Raw genomic sequence first — 23,916 nt, forward strand, 5'->3', positions numbered from 1 at the left:
ATCTTGTTGAATTTTTTTGAATTCAAATTTAGCTATTTATTTAACAAAACAACGTAAAGAACATCGTATACGTTGTTCAGAGTTGCAAATTATATCGCTGTAAACATCGACTGGTTTGGCCTAATCGATATATCGCGACGCTGTACAACACATGTGGCAACACTTTTTTCATCATTTTATGTGTGCGTGTGCGTGCGCTGCCTATTACAATTTTCGAAGGATTTTACGTGTGTTTTGTTGTCGTTAAACATAATTAAAAGTGGGAAATTCAATTAAATAGTGTCGCGCAAGTGTACGGGACTTCGTTTAACGCTAAAACTTGTATGTGCTCCGCGCGGGGATTGGCGTAAACGTAAAAAATGGCGAACGTAAGGGACAGCGACACATCACTGTGGCTGCATAATAAACTGGGAACATCAAACGATTCGTGGATAAACGGTTCAATATGCTCGCAATTAAACAAAGAAGTTTTGCGCAACATCAAGGAATGCTTTCCCGATTTGCAGACGCAGGTTAAACTGAAGTTGCTGCTCAGCTTCCTGCATATTCCGCGCCGTCTGGTGGAAGAGGTAAATGGCTGACGTTGGTGTAAAAAAAAATGAATGAGAAAAAGTGCATGAAAACGAACGTGGGTGCGCCGAAGTGTATATACCCTTGCAGTTCGCTGCAGTGGGTCTAGTTATGTAAAAATGATACTAAAGTACAGTTTCTAAGGTGAATTGCTTAGAAAAAAGTGTAGATCTAGTTGGCTTTTAATCCAGCTCAAGAGTCTATGTAGTTTAGTTTGTGGCATGTGCGTACTCCCACCTGCAAGGGTATAAAGAACGAGTACACCAGAACACACACACACACGCGCACTTTGGTGAAATACAATTAATGCTGTAAATAACCGTAAATTGTGATATGGACTTGTAAATCTGATCAGATAGGGCATGGGTTGGCTCCTCGTTTATCTGAGTCAATCATTTAATGTTTTTCGGGCTCCTAGTGGGGAAATAAATATTAACAAAATGTTTCCCGCCACTTCTACTTTTGTGTACACATTGTTCTCTCTCTACCAATCTCCCTCTCTCGCTATTTCTCTCTCTCTCGGTATGTGTTTGTGTTTGTGTACGTGAGTGGGTGGGTTCGTGAGTGTTGTGCGCCCAATTATTACCTGTTTTTAATGTTTTTTTGTTTGCATTTACAGTGGAAGGCCGAGCTCGAGGAGGTGATTGAGGTGGCCGGTCTCGACTCGGAGCTGTGGGTCTCCATGCTGGCCGAGACGATGAAGACGTTTCCGGCCACGAGCTCGCTGAACACAGAAATCTCCGACTACGAGGACACGCGTCCCATCTTCACAGACATGGTCAATGATTTGCGAAAATTGGTGAACAAGCATTCCGACCTGGGAATGCTGCCCCTGGAGTGTCAGTACCTAAATAAGAATGCGTTGATCTCAGTGGTAGGTGGAAAAACACATTTTATCTTAATTTTTGGCATTAAATTATCATTTTGTTGTATAGGTTGGACAGCAGCCAGCCCCCGTGAAGCATTTCACACTGAAGCGCAAACCGAAGAGCGCCCAACTGCGGACAGAGCTGCTGCACAAGTCGGCGGATGCGCAATCGTCGCTGAAGAAGGGCTCGGCCCCTACGATTCCGCTGCGATCGCGCGGCATGCCCCGCAAGATGACAGACACCACGCCCCTCAAGGGCATACCCTCCCGCATGCCCACCACAGGTTTTCGTTCGGCCACCGTGCCAGCCAACGCAGCACAGCGACCCAATCTTAGTCGGACACCCGCCGGCCGCAAGGATGGCGGCATCAAGCTCATCGAGTTCACAGAGCAGCCGCTGGGCTATGCGGCGGCCAAGAAGCGCAAGCGTGAGCAGCAGCTGGAGGAGCAGCAAAAGAACAAGGAGAAAAAGGAGCAGGCCGCCGCGGCGGCTGCATCCGCTGCGGCAGCAACCGCAGCGGCCAGCGCTGGCGATAGTCCGCCCACAGATGCGGCGACTGCCAGCGGTGGTGAGACGCCTGTCACGCCTACATCGGCCAACAACAGCTTCGAAATCAAGATGGAGCCGCAGGGGCTTAACCAAAGCTCTGGCAGCCTGGAGGAGCCGCAGGACGATGACTTCAAGGTGCCCGAACTGGCCGGCAAAACTGCGATGGCGATGGAGTGCGATCCGGAGACGCCCGAGTATGCAACAGCCACGCTGGACTTTGCACAGGCCCCGGCCACTGTGGTGGCCGAACCGCAGGCGGCCAAAACGCCAGCAGTCGAGGCTACTAAGAAAACGCCGCGCAAGAAGCTGAACAACAACAACAATAACAACAACAACAGCTTTAACCATACACCAAAACGGATTAAGCAGGAGATCGAGATCAAGAGCGAGGAGATCATTGTGCCCGCCACCATAAAGCTGGAAAAGATCGAGGTGTCGCCATCGCAGAAGCAACAGCAGCAGCAACGTGTCATTATACAGCAGCAAGAGCCAGCAGCAGCAGCGCAGCGCACGCCCCATTTGCTCATCCGCACGTCTCCGCAGAAGCGACAGAACAACACGGCGGCCACTGCGACTGCAGCAACAACAACAACCGTGGGCAACACCACAATCAAAATGGAAAAACTGGACATAAAGCCCATGCTGCGGCCCACAGCATCGCCATCAACTAGCACAGGGACCACCACAACCACCATACTCACCCCGCAGCAGCTGAGGCAAGCGGCCAATCCGTTGGCCAATTTGCCCAATAATATATCCGTAAAGATAACATCTACAAAGGCTAAAGCGGCCGCTGCGGCTGCGACTGGAACGACGGCAACGGCGGCAAGCGGCAGTCAGGGCCAGGGCCAAGCGCAGCAGATACAGATCCAGCAGTCGGCGCAGCAACATCAGCCCATTCTGATCAACAGCTCGACGCCCGTCATCCTGGCCTCGTCGCCCAGTGCTCAGCGAGCGGTAAGTTTAACCAAAAGTTGTCTTCCTTGTGGCTTGTCACTAATTTTCCCCTCTTTTACCAGCAGAAGTCATTGGCTACGGCAAGCAGCAGCGGCACCACCACCACAACAATACCGTCACAAGCCATAAAAACGATGCCGCTGAGCCAACTGAAGACGGCCACAAACAGTGGCCCGGTGATAATATCGCAGACGATCATCCAGCCAGCAAAGAGGGCTCAGCAGCAGGCTGGAACATCGAGCGCAGCAGCGGCAGCCTCCCAGCAACAGCAGCAGCAGCTGCAGCAGCAACAGCAACAGATTCAACAGCAGCATTTGGTCACATCTCAACAGCCACAACAACAGCAGCAACAGACGCAGTATATACTGGCCACACCCCAGCAGCATCAGCAGCAACAGCAACAGCAGACGCAGCAGCAGCAGCCGATGCTGCCGACGCTGACATCATTTACACACGGGCGTCCATTGCCGCAAACGACAACGCTTTACCAGACCACGGCCGGCGGCAATGGTCAGACACCCACCAAGATATTGCTGAAGACCACGGGAACGTCGGGTGTGGTGATGACACCAGTGCGCCAGCAGCAGCTGCAGCAGCAGACAACAACTGTGGTCTCATCAAACCCCCCGCCACTGGTGGCAACGTCCGCTGCAGTGGGCGCCGGGCAGTCGACGACACTGAACATCCAGAACGTTCAGCTGCCGAACAGACCGGTCACCATTCAGCCCGCGTCACAGGCCGCCCAGCAGCAGCACTTGCAGGCCCAGCTGCAGCAGCAGCAGCCCCATCCGCAGCACACAATCGTGGCCAATACGACGGCCACGCAGCAGCCAAAATTGTCGCAGGTCCTGATGCAGCCAACCAGCAACGTGGGACCAGGTGGCGTCTCAGCGCTCAATGTGTCGCCGACGACGGGCAAAAACAAAACGATTATACTCACCCAAAAGGGTGTCATACTACGGAACATTGGCGGGGACATGTACCAGCAGATTCCCATCAGCAATGTGGGCGGCCTGCAGGGACTCGGTACCACGCTTATGACAACCACGGCGGCAGGTCCGCCCAGCCTGGTCAAGACCACACCGTCGACGGGCGTGCACATGCAACAGCAGCATTCGAGTCAGCCCGGAAAGCAGATGCTACCCACACTGATTCCAACCAGTTCGCTTGGCGGCCAGCACGTTATTGTGCAGCAGCAGCAGCCAAGTAATGTCATTGGAAATGTAAGTGCAAGTCCAGCTGCAAAGCTGCTGTTCGTTATACATTTTTATTAGCCGTATTTAACGATTTAAAATCCATTTGAATATCAGTCCCCGCAACAGACCATCATACGGCCGGTGATGACGAACGTTGGTGGAGGCTTGACCACGCTGCCGCAGGGCCTGACGCTGATACAGCGGCCGGGCCAGCAGCCGCAGCTGGTGCAGGTGCAGGCGGCGCCGAACAGTACGCAGCGAACGATTATTACCCAATCGGCCGCTGCGGCAGTAACGGCACCGCAACAGCAGCCGCGCCAGCAGCAGCAGCAAATACTGCTTCAACACAAACCAGCTCCGACTCTGCAGCAGCGATTGGTCACCTCCACGAACAGTGCCGGCCAACAGGGCACCCCGAATGCGGTCCTACCGCGCACTGTGCAGGTCCAAGTGCAAGCACAGCAGCAACAGCCGCAGCAGCAACAAGCAGCACAACAGCAGCAGACGCAACAGGCACCACAACGGCGGGGACTATCGCTTTCTGTAAGAATTGCCAGGGACTTTAAGGTTTTACTTCAATTTGACTTATCGCTTAATCCCTTTCAGAATGAGCATGTACATAAAGCCCATGAAATGTTCCGCAAGGCAAATCGTGTCTCCCGGCCCGACAAGGCCCTCATTCTGGGCTTTATGGCGGGTCTGCGTGAGAATCCGCGACCCAATAATGAAAACGTGTTGGTCATTAAATTGGGCGAATCAGAGGTAAGGCTTACTTTTCATTCGTTTCGGAATAAGCCCAAGCATATTCCTCCGATCCAACGCTGTTGGGCGTTTATTTTCTATCAACTCTTAACAATAATTGAATTTTTGTTTCACTTGATGCAGGAAAAAGTGCGGCAGGACGACGGCAACACGACGCTGTGTCTTGTGGAATCGCATATTCGGCTTGACTACAACACCGGCGAGTGGAAGACATTCCAGAATTATCGGATGCAGGATCAGACGGCCGCCTCATAGTCCACAAGGGTCATACGCATAGTGCGCAGCACTAAGTAGAACAGGCAGCCGAACCAGCTGAAGCTGAAGCTGAAATATGCGTATATGGATTTTGGTTTGTCATCCGTTCGGCACCGACACCGTCTCCGTCGCTGTCACCAAGAGCGGCGTCGCTGCCCCTTCAATTAGGTTACTAATCATCCGCTCCCTTCCCATTTTACCCAGCACGATATCCCTAACTAGCCCCAGCACAGAGCTCACAATCCCATCCCCCAAGAAACGCTGGAGATAATGAAAACTATAAAGTAATAATTAAGGTAAATTAGCTGTACAGTTGTTTAGTATATAGTAAAGACTAGCGCTTAAAACATGTAGTAAACATGACCCCTCCCCCCCTTTATACACAAATACCCAAGTTCTTATTAGGCAAACCCGCATCCCAAACCCTGAAAATATCCGACATGCATGCATTCACTGTACTCTGGCTGAACGCTTCACTGGAGAGCAGTTGAAGTCGCCGGCCAGGCCAACAGTGAACGTTCGGACAGAACATACGCCCATTCGCATTCACATTTACACTCACATTTACACACAAAAAACAAAAACAAAACGTAAACTTTAAATCTGCATATATTTAGACGTGTATCTAGCATTATGTAATTATTATTGTCAAAGAAAATGTATAATTAACCTAGCAAGAACATAAAATTTAGAGCCCCACAAGAGCTCCGATATTCATTAAAAAAATCCAATGAAAAAATACACATAGCTATAGAAGATATATTGTATACTAGCAAGTATATACTATATACCTATATACATATATGCATGTATGTATGAGCCACAACAAGATTAACCACAGAACAATTTACTGATATCTTGAAATGCGTAATAGGAAAAAATAAAACCTAGCAGATGTATTTATGGCTTTAATGTTAACATCTACTGTATTTTTATTACCAATCTCTTGGGAAGAGGCGCGAAAAGAGAAAAACACCATACATTGAGTGTGCATGATAGGTGTTTTTTTTCTGTCCTCCCCAATTTCAACCCACTGGTTTAGGGCTACGATCAAACAGCTATGACTGTATGTTTTATCCTCCTATAAACTTCATTTATTACTTACAACTTATACGTACCTTAAAGAGTCCTGCACGAGTGCCCACTGTGCAGAGTATCCAAAAACGTTTTGTGTTTCCTTTTCACACTATTTTCCAATTCATTTTCTTCCCTCCATTTGCTGACTCATTGACTAAAGGCATAACTGTCAAGTGACTTCTGTCATTTCGTAAAGAGAGGGTGTCTGTGGTGTCTCTCTCGTTGTATTCGTGGTGTGGAACGTGTGGATCATACAAATCGAAAGAAAATAAGACTTCGGTAAGCAAACGACAAGGAGATTTTCGCATAATTTTCACTCGAAGCTTTTGCTCATTTCAAAAACAGCTAGTGTAATTGAAGGCTTTCTGTAACTTATATTTACAAGTTGTGTTACTTTATTACACACCTGAACGTATACATATTTAAGGCTTTTTTTTGAGCCCATTATTCTGGAATTTGAAACCTTTACCGCTCTCTTAGACATGCACCATACCATGATCAATTGAGCGCAAAGCACAATGAACCTCTCGACGTCGGCGTCAATTATCGATGTATATTTCTTTAATTGTCTCGAAATCGGATGCTTACAACTAGTCAACACAAACTTATGAACTTCATTAGACGTCACACTATGCAGTAGAATTTCTAGAGCTAATACTAAAGGGTAGCCTACACTAGGAAAATATAATACGTGATGCGGGTTAAATTCGCTGCAGATCTGGTTGTGGTCCCATGTCCATGCTGGGCTACTTGCCCACCTCCTTCCAGTGGACAATGGCGCGCTGGTCGTCCGGCGCGTCCCCAAAGGGGCGGCTGCCATCGGAATGCACATACTCATTGACCTGGTAGTTGAGGAGCGTCTTGTAGTGATAGACATCGGCCAGCTGCTGGGTCAGGGGGCTGGTGTTGGTCGTGAAGATGCCGGCGAACTGCTTCTCGCGGGCCACTCGCAGCACCTCGTGCTCCATGAAGTGCATGCAGGCAATGTTCTCGCGCGGATTCAGCTTCTCGGCCGTACCCATCATGAATGAGTGCAGGATTTGGTTGAGGCCCTTGGGCAAATAGTTATCGCTGCAAGCCGGCAACACGGTTACGATCGTTCTCTCATTGGTCTCCAATCCAGTAGTACTCACCGTATGGGACCCTCACAGAACTCCAGGAACTCAAACACAGTGAGCAGCTTCGATTTGATGTCCACTTCGGGTTCGTTGCGAGCATCGAAGTTCAAGGCGGTGCCAATGATCCGATCCGTGTTGCGATCGTAGACCACAAAGCTCAGGTCGCGATCCACCAAATCGTTCCAGATATCCTGTACAAAATTAACTTGGAATAACTTCTGCCAGATTCTGCCATGGTTTTGGCGGCCACTTACATTGAGGATGTCACTGTAGTCGGTCCGCAATACGCCCGGCTTCAGCCACTGCTCCAAGTCTGCCTTGTTGTAGAAGCTGGCCACAATGATACTGGAAAGGAATGAAAAATTCCAGATACCGGATTGCAGGAAGCGAGGGCTATGGTTACTCACTCGATCACCTGCTGACGGTGGTCCAGGCGCAAGGCCACTGCTTCCATTTTCAGATGCGGACAGGCATTTAGAGATTCCTCCTCGAGTTGCACTGCATCGCGGTTGGCCGCCATTTTCTCGATGACCTCGCCCAGGTTCTTGGCCGCTATGAACTCGGAGATGCCAATGTTGTAGCCCTTCTCGCGCAGCAGGGTCACGGTGAAAATGGAGTTCAAGGAGTTCCCTCCCAGCTCGTAGAAGTTGCTCTGCGGAGCCAAAGTGGCACGCGTCGAGCGGCCGATCACTCCGCCCACGGTCTCGAAAAGATCACGGGCCGTCAGCTTGAGTTCCTCCGGTACTTGGCTGTAATCGAAGTCCAGCACAATGCTGGAGTCGCCCTCGTTGTTGTTGGCCGTCTCGTAGGACTTGAGGAGCGCCTGGCGATCGACCTTGCCGTTAACCAGCAGCGGCACGTGGTCCATGATGACCACCTGTGGGGTCATGTAGTCGGCCAGCTTGTCCTTGAGGCGAGCCTCCAGTTGGAGCTCCGTCACGAGCGGCGCATCGTCGCGCAGCTTGACAAAGGCCAGAATGGCCTGGTCCACGTGCCCGGCATGGTAGCACAGGACAATCGCCTTCTCGACCAGCGGCAGCTCGGCCACGTTCTTCTCCACCTCGGATAGGTCCACGCGATGGCCGCGGATCTTGACCTGGGAGTCCGTTCGGCCCTCGTACATGATGCTGCCGTTCTTCAAAGCCCCATAGTCCCCCGTACGATACAGACGGGCGTATTCTGCCAAGCAGAGCAAAGGCTAGGATCAAATGATCAGGTTAGGAATCACTAATATGACTTACTCTTCTCCACTGCCAGAGGGTTCTCCAGGAAGCGCTCTGGATCGCGACCGTTCACATAGCCGGCGGCTAGATTTAGTCCCGAAGCGAATATCTCGCCAATCTCTCCATTCTTGACGGGCCGGTAGTCGGCGTCCAACAGATAGATGACCGTATTGCACACGGGAACGCCTGGAGCATCGAGAAGAGATCGAATGTAAGAGGGTGCCAAGGAGATAGAAGTGCTCTGTGTGTTGCCTTACCAATGGGCACGTTGTCGTAGAGGCTCAACTGCTTCTTGCTTTCGCAGGTGAAGTAGGTAACGTCGCCCATGACCTCGGTGGAGCCGTAAAAGTTGTACAGCCGATGAACGCCCTCGTCGAAGTAGTCGAAGAAGCTGCTGGCCAGTGCCACAGACAGCGGCTCGCCGGAGCACACCCAGATCTGGAGGTTGTAGAGCAGTTTCTGGGCTGCTCCGCCGCCCTCCATCTTCAGGTACATGAGCAGCGATCGGAGCAGAGTGGGCACGAGCACCAGACGCCTGATCTTGTACCGTTCCAGCAGGGCCACCAGGCGCTGCGGATCCTTCGTCACGGCCTTGGGCACAACCAGGATGGCCAGTCCACACATCAGCGGTCCCCAGAGCTCGGCAATGGAGTCCACGAAGGTGAGCGCCGTCTTGAACACGCTGACCACCTCGTTGGCCGTGTATGGAAATGTGGCCCACTGCCACTGCAGGCGGTTCAGGATGTTCTCGTGTGGCAGTCGCACCCCCTTGGGCACGCCCGTGCTACCGGAGGTGTACAGCACAATGGCGATGTGGTCGTTGCCACCGCGCAGCATTTCCTCCGAGAGCAGGTTGGATCCGCTCAGCGGAAGCGACTTGGCGTAGAGCTCCGTGACGGACAGCGAGGGTGTGCCCTGGAAGCGGCCAGCGTCAACGTCGTCGTCGCGCACCACCAGAGTGGGACGAGCCTCCAGGAGGATGTGGTGGATGCGGTTGGCCGGGAAGCTGGGGTCGATGGGCAGATAGGCACCACCCGCCTTCCAGATGGCCAGCAGCGTGGTAATCAGCTCCTCCGACGGCTGCATGCACACCGCCACGATGAAGTCTCCGTCGCTGTTGGGCTGCAAGAACCGTCCGTGGGTCTCCGCCACCAGCATGCGGGCTGCTCGGTTGGCCCGCTCGTTCATCTGGCGATAGCTGCTCTGGCTGGGCGCCCTTCCGATGCCGGGGGTGTCTGGCTGGTAGATCAGCGCCACCTTGTCGGCGTGTCGCAGCTGCTGCTCCTCAAAGATGCGGTGCAGAGCTCTCGGCACAAAGTCCTGCTGCTGACCCTTCACGATCGACAACTGTGGCAGGGAACCCATCTCGGCTCGGAATCGACTGTGTGGAAGAAAGCATTATTTATTGGGGCTTGTCAGGAAGTCGTTGAACGCAGATCGTTTAGCCAATCTCGAAATTACATCACTCGGAACTCGTATTACCCAAAGGCACACAAGGTGGCAATTCAATTAATGCACGAGAATGTAAACGGGTTTAAAATGCAAAATTATACGCACGTCCTAAATGATCTACATTCATTTGTGCAACGAATAAACATTAAAACAGGTTAAATCGAATGAATTTCGAAATATTGCATACAGCAAACACTCATCGGGTGTAGGGTATACTATAGTCGTATATGGGAAGACAACACGTTCAGGATCGATGTAGTTCTTTGGTGGAACTTCCACCTAAAAGGGAATCTAAAGGGAGCCATAAGCCTCTTGTATTTCGTATGTAATGTCGCTACTCCGAGACTTAGAGACACATTAATCGATCTCCACAGATCCTGCACACCGTTTCCTTCTCCAGGATGAAGTGTGCTGCTGTGCCTCCCGTTTTGGCGCTTCCCTAAAGTCAGTGCAACTATGTATGTGGTTTTGTGCGGATGGGCTCAGGCCCAGGCATGTGAGTGATGATGGCAATCGTATACTCTGAGGGCATTCGGGCGAGAGGGCTGACGGAAGCCCAAAGAGTTCCAAATCCTCTGACTGGATGTCGTTGGCCTTTCATCTGACCCGCGAATCTCTTTAGCCCTGGCTGCTAGTTTGATTGTAGAACGATCTCCACGCCCCTCCACCATTTTGCAATCAAAATTGATCTTTGATAGCCCAATAAATCATTTCAAGTGTCCGCGCTCGTGTCAATTTTATTTTAATTCACTTTACTGCTGTAAAATTACGCTTGTAAATATATGCAAGAACATTCGCAGCTACGGCAGCGACTATACATTTATACCCGACAATTAGTCAGTATGGCCTCCTCCATCAGAGGGCGCACACTGCACGTTGAGAGTGTGTGATAGAGAGAGAGAGAATGATTGATTCTTGATTTCTTCATTTTGGATATACTAATAGTCAGTTCTGATCCAGATTCAGCAATCCGGTAAATAATGACATTTTCTATAGTATCTTCAAAATTGTGGATGATATCGCAGGAGGCTGGATACAAAATTTGGTTTCTCTAGATCTTATAGTCTCTACAATCTAGGAGCTCATCGGAACTGACAGATGGACAAACACACAATAATAGATACACTTTATAGGGTCGGAAATCCTTCCTCCTGGGTGTTACACCCCCTATACTCACTATAAGTATCGCCTATAATAATTGCACTCTCACATATAGTAAATTTTTTAATGTCTTCTTTTGCCTCAACATATAATATTTTTGTAGATTCTTATATAATCGGAAACTGTTACGGAAATAATATTAACAAATCTACTACGAGCGTATGTGAAACGATTTGCCATCAAATTTGCATCAGTAAGTAAATGCAATATAAATAACAGCCGTCATAGAGAATTGTTCTCATTCTTTCAGCATCGTAAAATTTTATATTGACAAACAATTTCCATAGCTAATATATAATTGCAGTTTTGTGGCAAACAACTGGAAAACTACGATTACTGGTTTTCTAGATGAGACGAGCCTTCTTCTCGAATCTGAACTGTATATTTTATAGTTTATTAACATAGCCAGATACCTATTAAGGACCGCTCGGATATACATATGTGTGGGCCTGTACTTGGCATAATTAAATTAAACCTATAATTAGATAGTGCCTACCCGGACGGTTAGTCCTCTATTAACATCATCTTTTGACAATGACGGGACGGGGAATTCTCGGGAAACAATAAACGCAATTTAAGTTTTATACGAGCTGGCCGGCTGCCTAAACCACCGCTTGGAATGCGGCATGTAAGCTCGTTAATTGCATTAAATATTTCAATTGGCCAAGTCGGACTCTGTCCTATTTGCCGAGCATTGGCTCTGTGCGGCAATAAAGTTTCGTTGACCACAAGACCAAGCTAGTTAAAGCTGCGCCAACCTTATGGTTAAGTTCCATTGGCATGTCATAAAACTCAGCTGAAATGTCATTGCGCCGACAATTTCTGGTTGTCCGAGACCGAGACTGTATCGCTGTCGGTGGCAGTCTGTTCGAGCCCAATGTCACGCGTTCTAATCCAAAAAAAACAAGACATAAAGACCAGCTACTGTCTGGAGGCTCAAGAACTCAACAATTACCTGTGCAGGTACCCCTGGCCTTAGCTCATGTTAATCTCTGATTTAATTTCGGAATTAGATTTGAGAACTCATTACAATCGCATGAATTAAGGGGAAGCAGGAAAGGTTTCCGCGCAGAAAGTCGTCGAAGGTGGCCAGGAAACAGACGTCGCAGAGACGGAGGCTTCTTGGACAAGTGCTCTATGAATTATTTATTTGGTTCCGCCTGTTCTCCGGGGGCAAGTGGAAGTGTAGGTGGAGGCCCGATGTAACCATTTCGCCTTCTAAGCCATAAACGAGTTCTTGATCAATTGCGCAATACCAAAAACTGAAATTTTGCCACAGGCCAAGTAGTTTTTGGTTTCTGGTTTTGGTTCTTGAGCTTGGGTTCTGGTTCTCGTTTGGCATACATTTTTTGGCAGGCAAGTAATTTACAGCCGTCGACGGGGCGTATACGTAACGAATTGGAGGCAAGGCAAAGGCTAAATGCGCAGAGAACATTTCCCAAGCGCCCATTACGTATACGCCGTGTGAGTCCAATTAGTTTGTTCACTTGCATACATAACTCTGACATGTCTGGCTGATTATATACGAGTATCTGTGTACTATCTGCATACAATGCAGCAATGCTGTGCAGCAGCTCGCATAGGGGCCATACATGAGGTGTTCTCTATCCGCATCTCTGAATGTCCATTGTTGTGGTCCGGGCGGGCCGTACGTATTCTTAAGCCCGCTCGCCCGTGTCTCTGCATTTCACATCATCGGTTAAATGCATCCGCAGGCAGCAGCGACTTCTGTTCACCTTCGCTGCCTCCGTTGATGAGGTGAAATCTAAGCGTCTGATTTAATGTTATTATTGCCTCCGTTGCCATTAAAAAATCAAACATAAAATGCTTAGTAGAACCACCAAAGCTGGCTTACAGCAGCAGTAGCAGCAGTAGCAGCAGTGGCAGCAGCGACTCGATTGAAAAGCATTTAAGACCAAGCGCACAAATGAACAGGCATATACATATAAACATACATAGTGCATACGTACCGCCAGTACGAGGCAGTGCTTATAATTTTCCGTTCAAGGTTGCATTTGTGCTAGATTGTTTTCAGTGAGTTTTGAGGCTTTCGGAAAATCGGTTCCATAATTATCAGCTGCCATGTAATTTGTAATTTACATAATTATTAACTGCCTTTTGGCTGGGTGCCAGATTGCCTTACCAACGGGCAAACCTACTGCCTGATCCTCTGTTTGTGGATCAACAACACTGCCTAAGGTCGGTCATCCATCTAGTAGTACGTAGTACGTAGTACGTAGTACGTCTCGTAAGCATTTGGGCGAAATGCTTCCGTTTGCGCTTGTTCCAAAGTGTGTGGCTAATTAATTTGTTGCCTCGCGACTGTCGAACCGTCGTGGGAGGCGAACCAATCAAATGCCACATTAGAAACGCTCTATTTTCGCTGCCGATGTGCATGCTCTGCGACTTGGGTTTTTGTTTTGTGAACTGACTGCTGATTTGCTTAATTGAGTAAAAAAGCTCCTAATTTAAGCCATGCCAGGGCGCCCTGCATCTGCACGGGTCCGGTCGCCTGGTCTCGGACCAGATGAGTGACTGTGTGATCTGCTCATGCCTGTGTGGGGGGGTTTTTTTTATTGTCCGCTGCTGATGGTATTGTTATTGTTCCCCCTGTGCTCGCAGTATTTCCGATTGTGAGTCAATTGGATGACAAGTCGCTTGCAAAAAACCACACAAGAACAGGCAAACACCGATCTATGCAAAGTCGTAAATATTGACGTGTCTTGCGTCAAAGCGAACTGAAGCGAAGATCATTAAAGAACCCAGTCGATGCCATTCCATTCTGTTCTGTTCTGTCAAATGCAAATTATGTATGTACGAGCAGCACGGTTTATCTCAATTTTAAGCGGTTGTAAGCGATAGGCGACACTCACTAAGCATGTACTTAGCATAATTAATAGCCGATCGGTCTTTCCAGTGACTCAATTGCAATTAAAAAACTATCAGCGCTTGTGCAGCAAACAATTAGTGGAGCAAGCGCTGGGCAAAGACAAATTAAATGTCAATTGTTGGATACTTATGGCAACATTCGTTATGACGATAGCTTTGTCTAACAAGCCAAGTAGTTAGCCAAGAGCAGGTGCTAAGCAGTGGGCTAACACATGGATAGCTCATATTCTGTCAACTGGCAGTGTTTCGTCAATTAAGTGTTTCCTTAGGCAATTGCTTTTTACGGCCCTGCCCGGCCCCGCCTTGAGAGCTGTTTGTCGTTTGCATTTTAAGTGCATTCCCAAAGAACGACCGGCCCAGAAATCAGGTTTCCTTTTATCTTTTTTTTTTGTTTGTTTGTACTTTAAGCGGACTACCCCGCAAATTGATTGTTAATTTCTGTGCATTCACTTCCTTGGTTGTGACGATTTGTGCTCCGAACGGAATTACGGAAGCCAGCAACAAAAACTGGGTTTATATTTTTGGGTTCTCGCACTCTCTCTCTCTCTCTCTCTCTCTCTCTCCATTTAAAACATCCAGAGCAAGTCTCGTAAAAACTCTATATTCAGATTCATTCAAGGGTGGACTGTCTACAGAAGAGTCCACACAGAGTGAGCCGAGAGTGCTGCAGCCTAGCAAGGCCCTCTTCGTATTCCGTTCATTCCCCTTAAGGAACATCTATAAGCTAGAGGCTAAATGTGTTCTTTGTGACTACAGAAAAGGGAAAACTGTTTTGTTTAATCAATTATTTTGTCGATTAACTAATTGCATTTTATATTAAATTTTTTCTTGTATTAATAATTTGTGCCTAATGATTTTTCTGTCGGAAATTGTGTAATTTTGTAATTCATTGAGAATTTTGATTTGATAATTAAATTGCGAGGGACACTTATTTCGTTAATTGTTTCTAGGCATGAATGCAGAATCGCTTTCATGGCAATGTGTACAACTAAAATGTATTCCAGTCTTAAATAATATTAAATTATCACGTATACGTACTGTGTGTTTTGAAAAATTACTTTCACTGAATTTATCGAGCGGATTCTTATTATTCGTTGATTTTAATTTTGTTTTAAGTCTTTGTCTGCTGCCGTTTGACACTAAGCACGTTTTTCTATTCTGTTGAATGTCCTTTTCTGGTTCTTTTTTTGTTGTTTAATGGACAACGGCTTGGGGTCACTTCATTTGCGTTTCACTTTGATTTTGCTTGGCAGCCAAAAAACTTGTAACGCACACCCAAAAATGATCGTACTATGTACTTGTAAACGGCGCTCGCAGACTAATCGGAATCCCAGCACCCCACTAACTTTTATATCCGATCCCCAGCCCCAGCCACAGCCACAGCCTCAGTCGCGGTCAGCGGCTCAGCCGCAGTCGCAGTCGCAGTAGCAGCGAAGCGTCGGCGGCGCTCGATGAAGAATAGCAGTACCGCAGAGCCAAGCCCCGAGCACCGATCCCCGAGCAGCGGGCAGCAGCAGCAGCAGCAGCGGTGACAGACACAAAAAAAAAACCAAACCAGTTCCTGCTCTTACAGGGGCTGCTGCAATTACCGCTCGAAGCATACATATGTATTTGGATGTTTAGTATTACGGGCATTCGTATTTGTCTCGCCCCGAGAGCTGGTTCAGAGTTCCGTGACGTAGGAAACGAAATGGAATTCCTGGCAGTCCCCGTAGCACACGCTAATTGGCCGAGAGACTTGGAGACATGGAAAAGCACCCACCTCGGGAGCAGTCATAGTTTGATCGGGGGCTCATTAAAAGGTTTTTTCTGCTTAGTAGACGCTTGGAAATCCCTAGGCACTTTAGAATCGAACTAAATTTCTATGACACACAGCTTGCAGGTGGTGGTAGTGGGGTTTGGGCGATGAAAGTGCGATCAATGCTAGATTTCAGCAAACTAGAAAGTGATTTATCCCCTCCGTATTCAAATCGATTTGTCCTTCAGCCTTACAGTTATCAAATTTGTACTATTCTAGCCCGAGAGCTGCCTTTCCAGCTTAATTATGCATTTGAACTTGACTGTGAAGGTTTCGTGTTGTAAGTTTTGAAACAGTCAAATTTACGACTGACCATGCTGGGAGTCTCGTCCCTCTCTATCTCTGGCTCTCTGCCAAGACGGACTGCGGTTTATGATTGTTTCAGAATTTCGAATCGTGCGAAAGTAGAAACGCAATTAAATAATCGATTTTCAATTACCGCCGGAGATCAGAGCTGCTGGGTACATCGGATCGGGTCTTGTGCAATTTGTAGATCGATGCTGTACTTGTCAGACTTATCCATATGTGAGCGGTACTGCACTGACTTTTAGTTTATTCTACTTTTAGAATGCTAACATATTCCAATAGTCATGATTTATTCCCATTACGGAGGCGGTGTGAAAATTTGCAGTTAAAGCATTTGGCTGAGGCGCCGATCTCCTGACTTTTCAAAGCAATCATTGTTCAATAAAAAAGTGACTACCGTTTTTATGTTACGTTAGAATGGGAATCCTAGTAAAATAATTTATTCATAACTACTACTTATTATTACCTAGATCTTTCCGAAGTGCAACCCATACTACATAAATACATAAATACATATATGTATCTATGTTTGTATCTTTGTCATCTGACAAGGCTAAGCTGCGGCTCAGATTTGTTCGATTGATACTCGTCTGATATGAAGACAATACAACACATGTTGTTTACGGAAATTTAAAAGCAACATTTCACCAAAAATAATTGTACCCATATTTATTAATAATTATTGGGTGTTCTTGCACCAAGAAACCAAGTCAACCAATCAAAAAACAAGCTATGCGGGTTGAGACCTGGACTTGTGGATTGCCATCATCATCATCGTAATCATTATCGTATATTGTGTAGAAAGAATAATCAAATGTATATCCATTGTACGAATATCTGATTTGAATAGGAGCAAACATGACAGCTGTGTTGAATTGCAAATGCCATAAGTTATCAATTTGAATTTATGAATTCCAATGCATCCTACGAGCTAAATTAATATTGATTATAACACTGTAAGTCCGAGCGGGGACTTGCGAATGCAAATCTGTTATAATTTCATATTTAATATACTATAGCTAACTTGACCAATTAATTGGTTGTATATCATTCTAGTACATTTATTCGTGTATTAATTAAGTCACAGCATGGACATTTAAACATTAATTACGGCAATATTATAAGTCGATTTAACAAAATAATTGGCGGCACTTAAACAACTTCAAACATACTGGTATTCACCGTTGATTGCCCATAAAAATCACCGACTTTCCTGCGAAATTGTCAGCATTGCAGTCCATAAAACGTACAAGTACGAGTACGAGTACGAGTACTTCCTTCCGTCGATTGTTTCAGTACAGCAATTGAAGATCGTGTTCAGCATACTCATTATAAGATCATCTTAGGGGATCTTTGGCTGTGCGATACAAAGGATTCCCCCCACGAGATTTGGGTCAGAGTATTTCGAACAAATGTGATTTTGTTTTTAACTCTCTGAATCATTTCGGCCAAAATAAGTTAAGGCATTTCTATAGCCGGATTCTTTAGGTTGATGCGTTAAAAAATGATCCGAAAGAACGGTTAATTACCAAACTATCGAAATCTAATTGATTCCAATAGACACGAGCTAATTGTCAGAACAAGGTGCGCCCAATCAATCTCGAGCAATTAAGAACTCGAACCGCCAACACACTGCTCCCCCATGCCGTCCACATGCTCATACATAGGTGTCTATGCTAATGCAAAGATTGAGATCTCAAGCCAGCTGGGGTCAGAGCAGCTCATTTCGGATCGGATTATCTCGCACCTAAGTCACGTTTCCAGAGCTCAACGTCAGCGGCGGTGAGGAGGCATCTTTGGAACCGGCTAGTCGGCCTCTCTCTCTGCCTGTCGGTGAGCGCCAACATCCGGACTTCCCCAAAGAGAAAGCATGACGCATCTGCCGCCAAGTGGCGGGGATAATTCTACGAAACTGTCTCTGCTGTTTCGATCAGAGTGTGTGTGTTTTCTGAGGCACGCTTCTGACGTGGGGGCACTGGAACTTGTTTTTGACCCGACGAGGCAAGTATTTCCCTGAACAAGTTGACGCGGGAAGATTTACTGTTAACAGCTGCTGCTGGCGGGCGAGTATTTGTCGAATCAAACACGAATGTCGCTGATTGTTAATTGTTTTCATATTTGGCTGATCGATTTCGCTGTCTCTGTTGTGTTCTGTTGTTTCGCCTTTTTCGATTAGTTTCGCTTCTGGCGTATACGTCATGTTGGACATGGCAATGACAGTGACACTTTTTCGTAGAGTAGACAGGCATGTCAAGATCATAGCCAATCCTCCAGACAATCCTCAGCTTGAACAATGGCTTGTCAAGCATCTCGTGGCTGTGCTTACGGAAGTGCCAGGTATCGCTCCTCTGAAGTGGCACTTCTAATTGAAATATGTGATCCAATAAACTATCCTCCCATATGTATAACCATATATTAGAAGTTGGGCGTGGTTGTGGAGACGGCCCAACGCAGGCGACTACTAGTATCGCTTGCTATGCAAATGCCGTAAAATGTTAATATAGTAATTGAAAAAATATCAAATTAACTTGCTACAGCGAACTATCAGCAGGTAATTGTAGCACCTGGGGCCAATCTATCCCCGCCTCTATTAGAATATTAGATAATAAGTGTATTCAACTTATTCTCCACCTGATTGCCTTGGGGCCTCACTCCAAACACTTGGTGAAGTCTAATCACCCTTCGTTGACGATTTGAACTTACTCATGGCGACTCTTGGACTCTTTGCTGTTGCTGGGGAATTTCCCAAGCGATAATCTTAGCTAATTTATTATTGATATTCAACTTAACAATGACTGTGCTCCACATCTGGAAGTGCGGGAGTGAATTTCTAAAGAACCATAGACTATCTGGTGCACCGAGCAGTCCCATTGGGTCCCAAATTATAAACAAAACACTACAGGGTAAGATTTCGATCGCCCTTACATATACAGAAGTAGATTTAAATTCCTTGAAATTGATTTGGTCTACTGGAAATTCGGAAATTCGGCTAGGCTGGAGAGTCGTACTGGGCCAATCAAGCACCCATATACTTATCATGAATCCTTATCACCGAGCACGCGAGACATCTAAGCCTATGCCAACGATCGGTTATAAAAAGGTTCGCGGTAGTCCGCACTCCAATTATTCGCTAGTCTGACACTAGGAGATATGGTAAGACTTACACTACTGCTGTTTATATGTGCTCTGGCCAAGGCCAAGGCCAGCAACTGGGATGTGGAGCTACACAAGGGCGTGGAAATGGATGTGCAGGAGTACGAGCGTATGGTCAAGCTCCGTCACTTGTCGGAGGAGTTCATCAGCTTCTATCGGAATATAACTCCGTCTGACCTGGTGCCTGACTCAAGGCTGCCTACTGCGCAGGATCTCAAATGCTATGCGGAGTTCGCCCAGGTGACCGCCGGCCTGCTTTCCGGCAGTCTTTGGGCATACAGAAGTGAGTTGACGACTGATCTCCTGTATGGCTAACTAATCTCTGGATTCACTCCACAGTGATTGATTCGTGGGGATCGGTGCCAGCGGGAATTCTCGTTGGCCACTTCAGGGATCTGGGGCACTACGACGAGTGCGTTAACATCCAGCAGGCCACCTCCGCCAGCAACTATCTGATGGGACAGTACTGCCTGGCCAATTTACCCCTCCAGCAGTTGTTGGGAAATGTGGGTCCCACCGGAATGATGAATGTACAGACAGCTGTCTGCTTTCCCGCCTCCTGCTCGGCCACTCACATGGACACTCTGCTGCAACGACTTTTTAAGCAGCTAATTGGAGTGGAGCTGGACGCAGACGTCAGTCTTGTGAAGGCAAGCACTTGCAAGACTGCCGAGCGAGAGTCCTACGATGGACTCACAATATTTACCATGTAAGCAAAGAATCTTCCTTGCCTCATAGAAAGTGAATGGTTAATCCCTCTTTCAGTATTCTTTTGTCGGTATTCGGAGCAGTGGTAGTCCTTTCAACGCTCTACGACTACTTCCTTTGCGAGGATCAAAGTAAGTCTTTCAGTTCGAGGCTGTTCAATGGAAACTCTCTACTATATTTATTGCAGAGAAACTCCCTGCCACTATAAGGGTCTTCTCAGCACGCTTCAATTCCCGGGGACTCTTCCGTATCTCAAATAACTCCAACCCGAATGTTGTCCATTGCCTGCACGGCATGCGCGGCATGTCCTTGATCTGGGTGTGCTTCGGCCATGATTACATTATAGCGATCACAATGCCGGTTATCAATTTACTCGATGTGTATACGGTAAGTCCTTCTGAATAGGTGAGATTGCTCGCGTTGCTAACTCTTTTCTGACCGATTCCCAGTGGGCCAAGACGCCTTTTATGTACGTAATATATGAGGGCGTTTTCGCGGTGGACACTTTTTTCTTTATAAGTGGAATGCTCGTCTCAATGGTTGCCTTGCGCTCTATGGAAAAGTAGGTTCAAGATCCCTCTTGTTGTGTATATGTAGATCTTAACATTGCATTACATCCTTCATTGCAGAGCCAAGGGAAAGCTGAACATACCGTTGATGTATCTTCATCGGTATCTACGACTCACTCCCATCGTGGCAGTGGCCATTCTCGTCTATCTGAAAGTCCTGCCATTAATGGCCGATGGCCCACTGTACGGCACCTGGAACTTTGATTATTATAAAAGCTGTAATACAAATTGGTTCTGGACTCTTCTCTACATACAGAACTATGCCGCTGACAGGATCGTAAGGCGTTCAGAATCCACATATTTGCCTCGACTAATCGCTATTTTTTTAATGTATAAAGTGCCTCGCCCAAACATGGTATTTGGCCATCGATATGCAGCTCTATATCATCGCTCCGTTGCTCCTGATTATTGTCTACAAGTGGGGCAAGAAAGGTGCCGCCGTTGTCCTACTTTTAACCCTCTTGCTAGCCGCTTACCTCTTCAGCATAATGGTGATCAACGACAACTCCCTGTAAGTGCTTAAAATCGTGACGAAGTCTAAGACTAATCTCTGTACTCTTCAGATTGTCGGGGGGGGATATAGGTCTCTCCCAAAAGACACACAATCGAACATCAGGCTGGCTTGTCGGTTTCCTCTTCGGGTACTACCTGCACACTATCCGGGGAAAGTCGATTAAGCTCAGTCGGGCCACTGTATGGCTCGGCTGGATCACCTGCCTGGCATTGCTCTCTACCTGTATCTTTGCCATGTACCCGTATGGCTTTCCCAAGCTCAGGACTCTGACCATTTTGAGTGAAGCGTTTTACGTGTCGCTCTCCCGGATTGCTTGGCCTCTGGGCCTGAGCTGGGTCGTTTTTGCCTGCATGCAAGGATACGGTGGATTGGCCAATTCGTTCCTCTCCGCGCCCTTGTGGCAGCCGCTGTCCAAGCTGTCCTTCTGTATCTACATGTGGCACTTGTTCATCGAGAACCTAAACGCTGGACGCACTCGGGTAAACACCTACTTCTCCGACTACGATGTGGTAAGTGCTTAGCCCTTGCTGGGAGCCCTTTGAGTATACCCGGATTTCACCCCCTTCTTCAGATGCTGCGGTTCTGGCAGGACTTTGGATTCTCTGTGCTCATGGCGTACATTATGTACATTTTAATCGAAGCTCCTTGTGGCGGATTGGAGAGTCTGATTCTGCCGAATCGTAGGGCACCTCCTACACCAAAACTGCCCCTTGCTGAGACTGATCCAAACGCTAATCAGTCGGTTAATGATGCTGAGAATCAAACGTCAGCTCCAGAACCGATTCAAACCAAAGAAAGAGAAGATTCACCGTCAGCACCTCCATTGGAAAGTAAGACTGAACTGGAGGCAAACGATGGAAAAGATATAGATGCTACCAGTAGATAGAATAATGAAGTGATGTAACAGACTAAAGCGGTTTAATCCGATTTATTAACTTATATTTTGTAAATATTTAGTTCCATTAAATATAATTTTAAAAGTAGAAATGTCTGGTAAAGACCTGCCAATCAAATTCCAGAAATCGTCTGTCGTTTGACAGAAAATCAATGTACGAGGATAACAGTTGTATTCTTAGGAAATTGATTGTGTGTGGTCTGATAGTAACAGACCATAAATGGCACTTGACGATCTAGGGAAAGCGGAATTTGAGCGTCTGGCGTAGTCACATAGTAGTACACATGTGACTCCTTGCCAATGTGACTAGTGACTATTCTGCTCCAGGTGCTTCATGTATACTTAAGTACATGCTATCGCGATTTAGTGATCATTGAATACTATTAAATAATACATGAAAAGTGGTATAGGCGCTATCTTTAAGATTTTAGAGAACATTGGCACTTGAGATGCCACCACCAAAAGGCTCCAGCTGGCAGATAACTACACTGATAGCTGTGTATTTTATAAAATATAAAGAAAACTCCAACGACGTTGAAACCATATAACACCCCACAAGAAGTGGAATATTTTTCCAAGCTCTCATGACTACGATGCAGTAGAAGCAATCACTTAAATAACACGCAAGCTCGAACTGTTTGATATAGTACCATCTAGAGGCTGGGAAATCCCGAAATTTCAATGTATGTTGATTGTTCATTATATTTAAAATTTTTCCAGGTAAGCAGCGGAACTGCCCCATATTTTTTGTGTCCATTGTGATAAGATTGTTAGTTATTCGATTGAATTCAAGTGTGCTAATTCGTAGGACTTTTGGTCAACGTCCGAAAATGTTTTCAAGACTTCACGCTGTTTTTTAATGTACTTACCATGGAAACGTGTGCTGATCGGAGTTTAAGAAATCCTTAAAAAAGCGTGTTTTTGAAGCCATATTTCAAGTACAGCGACAGAAGCAGCGGCTTTCGTATGAAGATACAATTTTGCCAGATCCACGCTCCTGCAATTATGCATGTACATATATTACCTCCCTCAATGCAAATGATCCAGATTATTTATATAAGGAAATGATTGTCATAATCCAGTTACAGACGTTTGGCCAGCTGTTGTTCATATTTAATTTGTTTTTGTTTGGTTCCAGATTATGGTTCTTCATGCACGTTTTAAGTATTGAAGGAGAAAACATATTAATATCGAAGGGAGAACACAAGAAATGTTTAATATAACAAATTCTATACTAAAAATCAGTAATCGTAGATTTAAAATAAAGTGATTAAGTCTCAAAGAAATATTCCTTTTACTATGATGCCTTAAACACAAAAACTAAACCTGCATTCAACTAGTGAATGATCGAATTTTAGATAATTCATTAAATCTGCTTTTCGAATAACAGATGACGTACAGATCCAATACTCCATTTTACAGTCACGTCACCCTATATTTCCGCTCAATGCAAGCGAGCTTTTACGCGCATTTCATTCAAGTTTCGCCATTCCCCTCCCTGCACCAGCTCTACTCACTCCACAACGAATCACAATACAATGACCAATTTACGAGCGTTTTGTTTCTGATTAGAGTTTCATTCACAAAAGCTCTGCCGAATGATTTGCGCGCCAAAGTGACGCGTGACGTGACGCGTGTCGGGCACACAGGCGAGAGTGAGAGTGAGAGTAAAATAAAGCCCGCGTGGAAAAGCTTAGCGGCTAGCTTTCGAAAGCTTAAACGCACTCAGTTGGCTGTGTTGTTGTGTCGTTGGCGGTGCCGGCAAACGCGGCGTATGAAAATTGTTTGCTAGAAAACTGTGTTGTTAGTCTTTGGGAAAACTTGCCGTCGAGCGGTTGGCTGGATCACTTGACTTGGCCGTGGCCCAAACGAGAGTAACGCATCGCAAGTCACTG

At 46.7% G+C, this 23,916-nt stretch overlaps 3 protein-coding genes across 4 annotated transcripts; 2 read left to right on the forward strand and 1 right to left on the reverse strand.

Moving 5' to 3' along the window:
* The first annotated feature begins 243 nt into the window (after positions 1-243).
* On the forward strand, positions 244-5,925 carry LOC6598790 (negative elongation factor A). 2 transcript variants are annotated; one of them, XM_026994019.1, is made up of 7 exons: positions 244-569; positions 1,190-1,444; positions 1,506-2,945; positions 3,008-4,168; positions 4,256-4,684; positions 4,748-4,903; positions 5,027-5,925. In XM_026994019.1, exons 1-7 carry the CDS (start codon positions 360-362, stop codon positions 5,156-5,158), a joined length of 3,783 nt encoding a protein of 1,260 aa, XP_026849820.1. In that variant the 5' UTR covers positions 244-359; the 3' UTR covers positions 5,159-5,925. The 2 variants fall into 2 exon arrangements, with proteins under 2 accessions (XP_026849820.1, XP_026849827.1); XM_026994026.1 differs by having other exon boundaries at positions 245-569; positions 3,011-4,168.
* Positions 5,926-6,774: 849 nt separating this feature from the next.
* On the reverse strand, positions 6,775-15,359 carry LOC6598791 (mycosubtilin synthase subunit C). Its single transcript, XM_002023866.2, has 7 exons — positions 15,117-15,359; positions 8,834-9,957; positions 8,595-8,762; positions 7,761-8,532; positions 7,608-7,698; positions 7,369-7,544; positions 6,775-7,306 (listed from the first exon to the last, which is right to left on the reverse strand). Exons 2-7 carry the CDS (start codon positions 9,939-9,941, stop codon positions 6,982-6,984), a joined length of 2,640 nt encoding a protein of 879 aa, XP_002023902.1. The 5' UTR covers positions 9,942-9,957; positions 15,117-15,359; the 3' UTR covers positions 6,775-6,981.
* Positions 15,360-19,326: 3,967 nt separating this feature from the next.
* Positions 19,327-22,109, forward strand: LOC6598792 (nose resistant to fluoxetine protein 6). Its single transcript, XM_002023867.2, has 9 exons — positions 19,327-19,618; positions 19,675-20,044; positions 20,101-20,174; positions 20,231-20,430; positions 20,493-20,605; positions 20,673-20,889; positions 20,951-21,123; positions 21,176-21,635; positions 21,698-22,109. Exons 1-9 carry the CDS (start codon positions 19,333-19,335, stop codon positions 22,010-22,012), a joined length of 2,208 nt encoding a protein of 735 aa, XP_002023903.1. The 5' UTR covers positions 19,327-19,332; the 3' UTR covers positions 22,013-22,109.
* The last annotated feature ends 1,807 nt before the right edge of the window (positions 22,110-23,916 follow it).

The sequence above is a fragment of the Drosophila persimilis genome, unplaced genomic scaffold, assembly GCF_003286085.1.
Source record: "Drosophila persimilis strain 14011-0111.01,24,50 unplaced genomic scaffold, DperRS2 tig00000000-arrow-pilon, whole genome shotgun sequence".
Taxonomy (NCBI): Eukaryota; Metazoa; Arthropoda; class Insecta; order Diptera; family Drosophilidae; genus Drosophila; species Drosophila persimilis.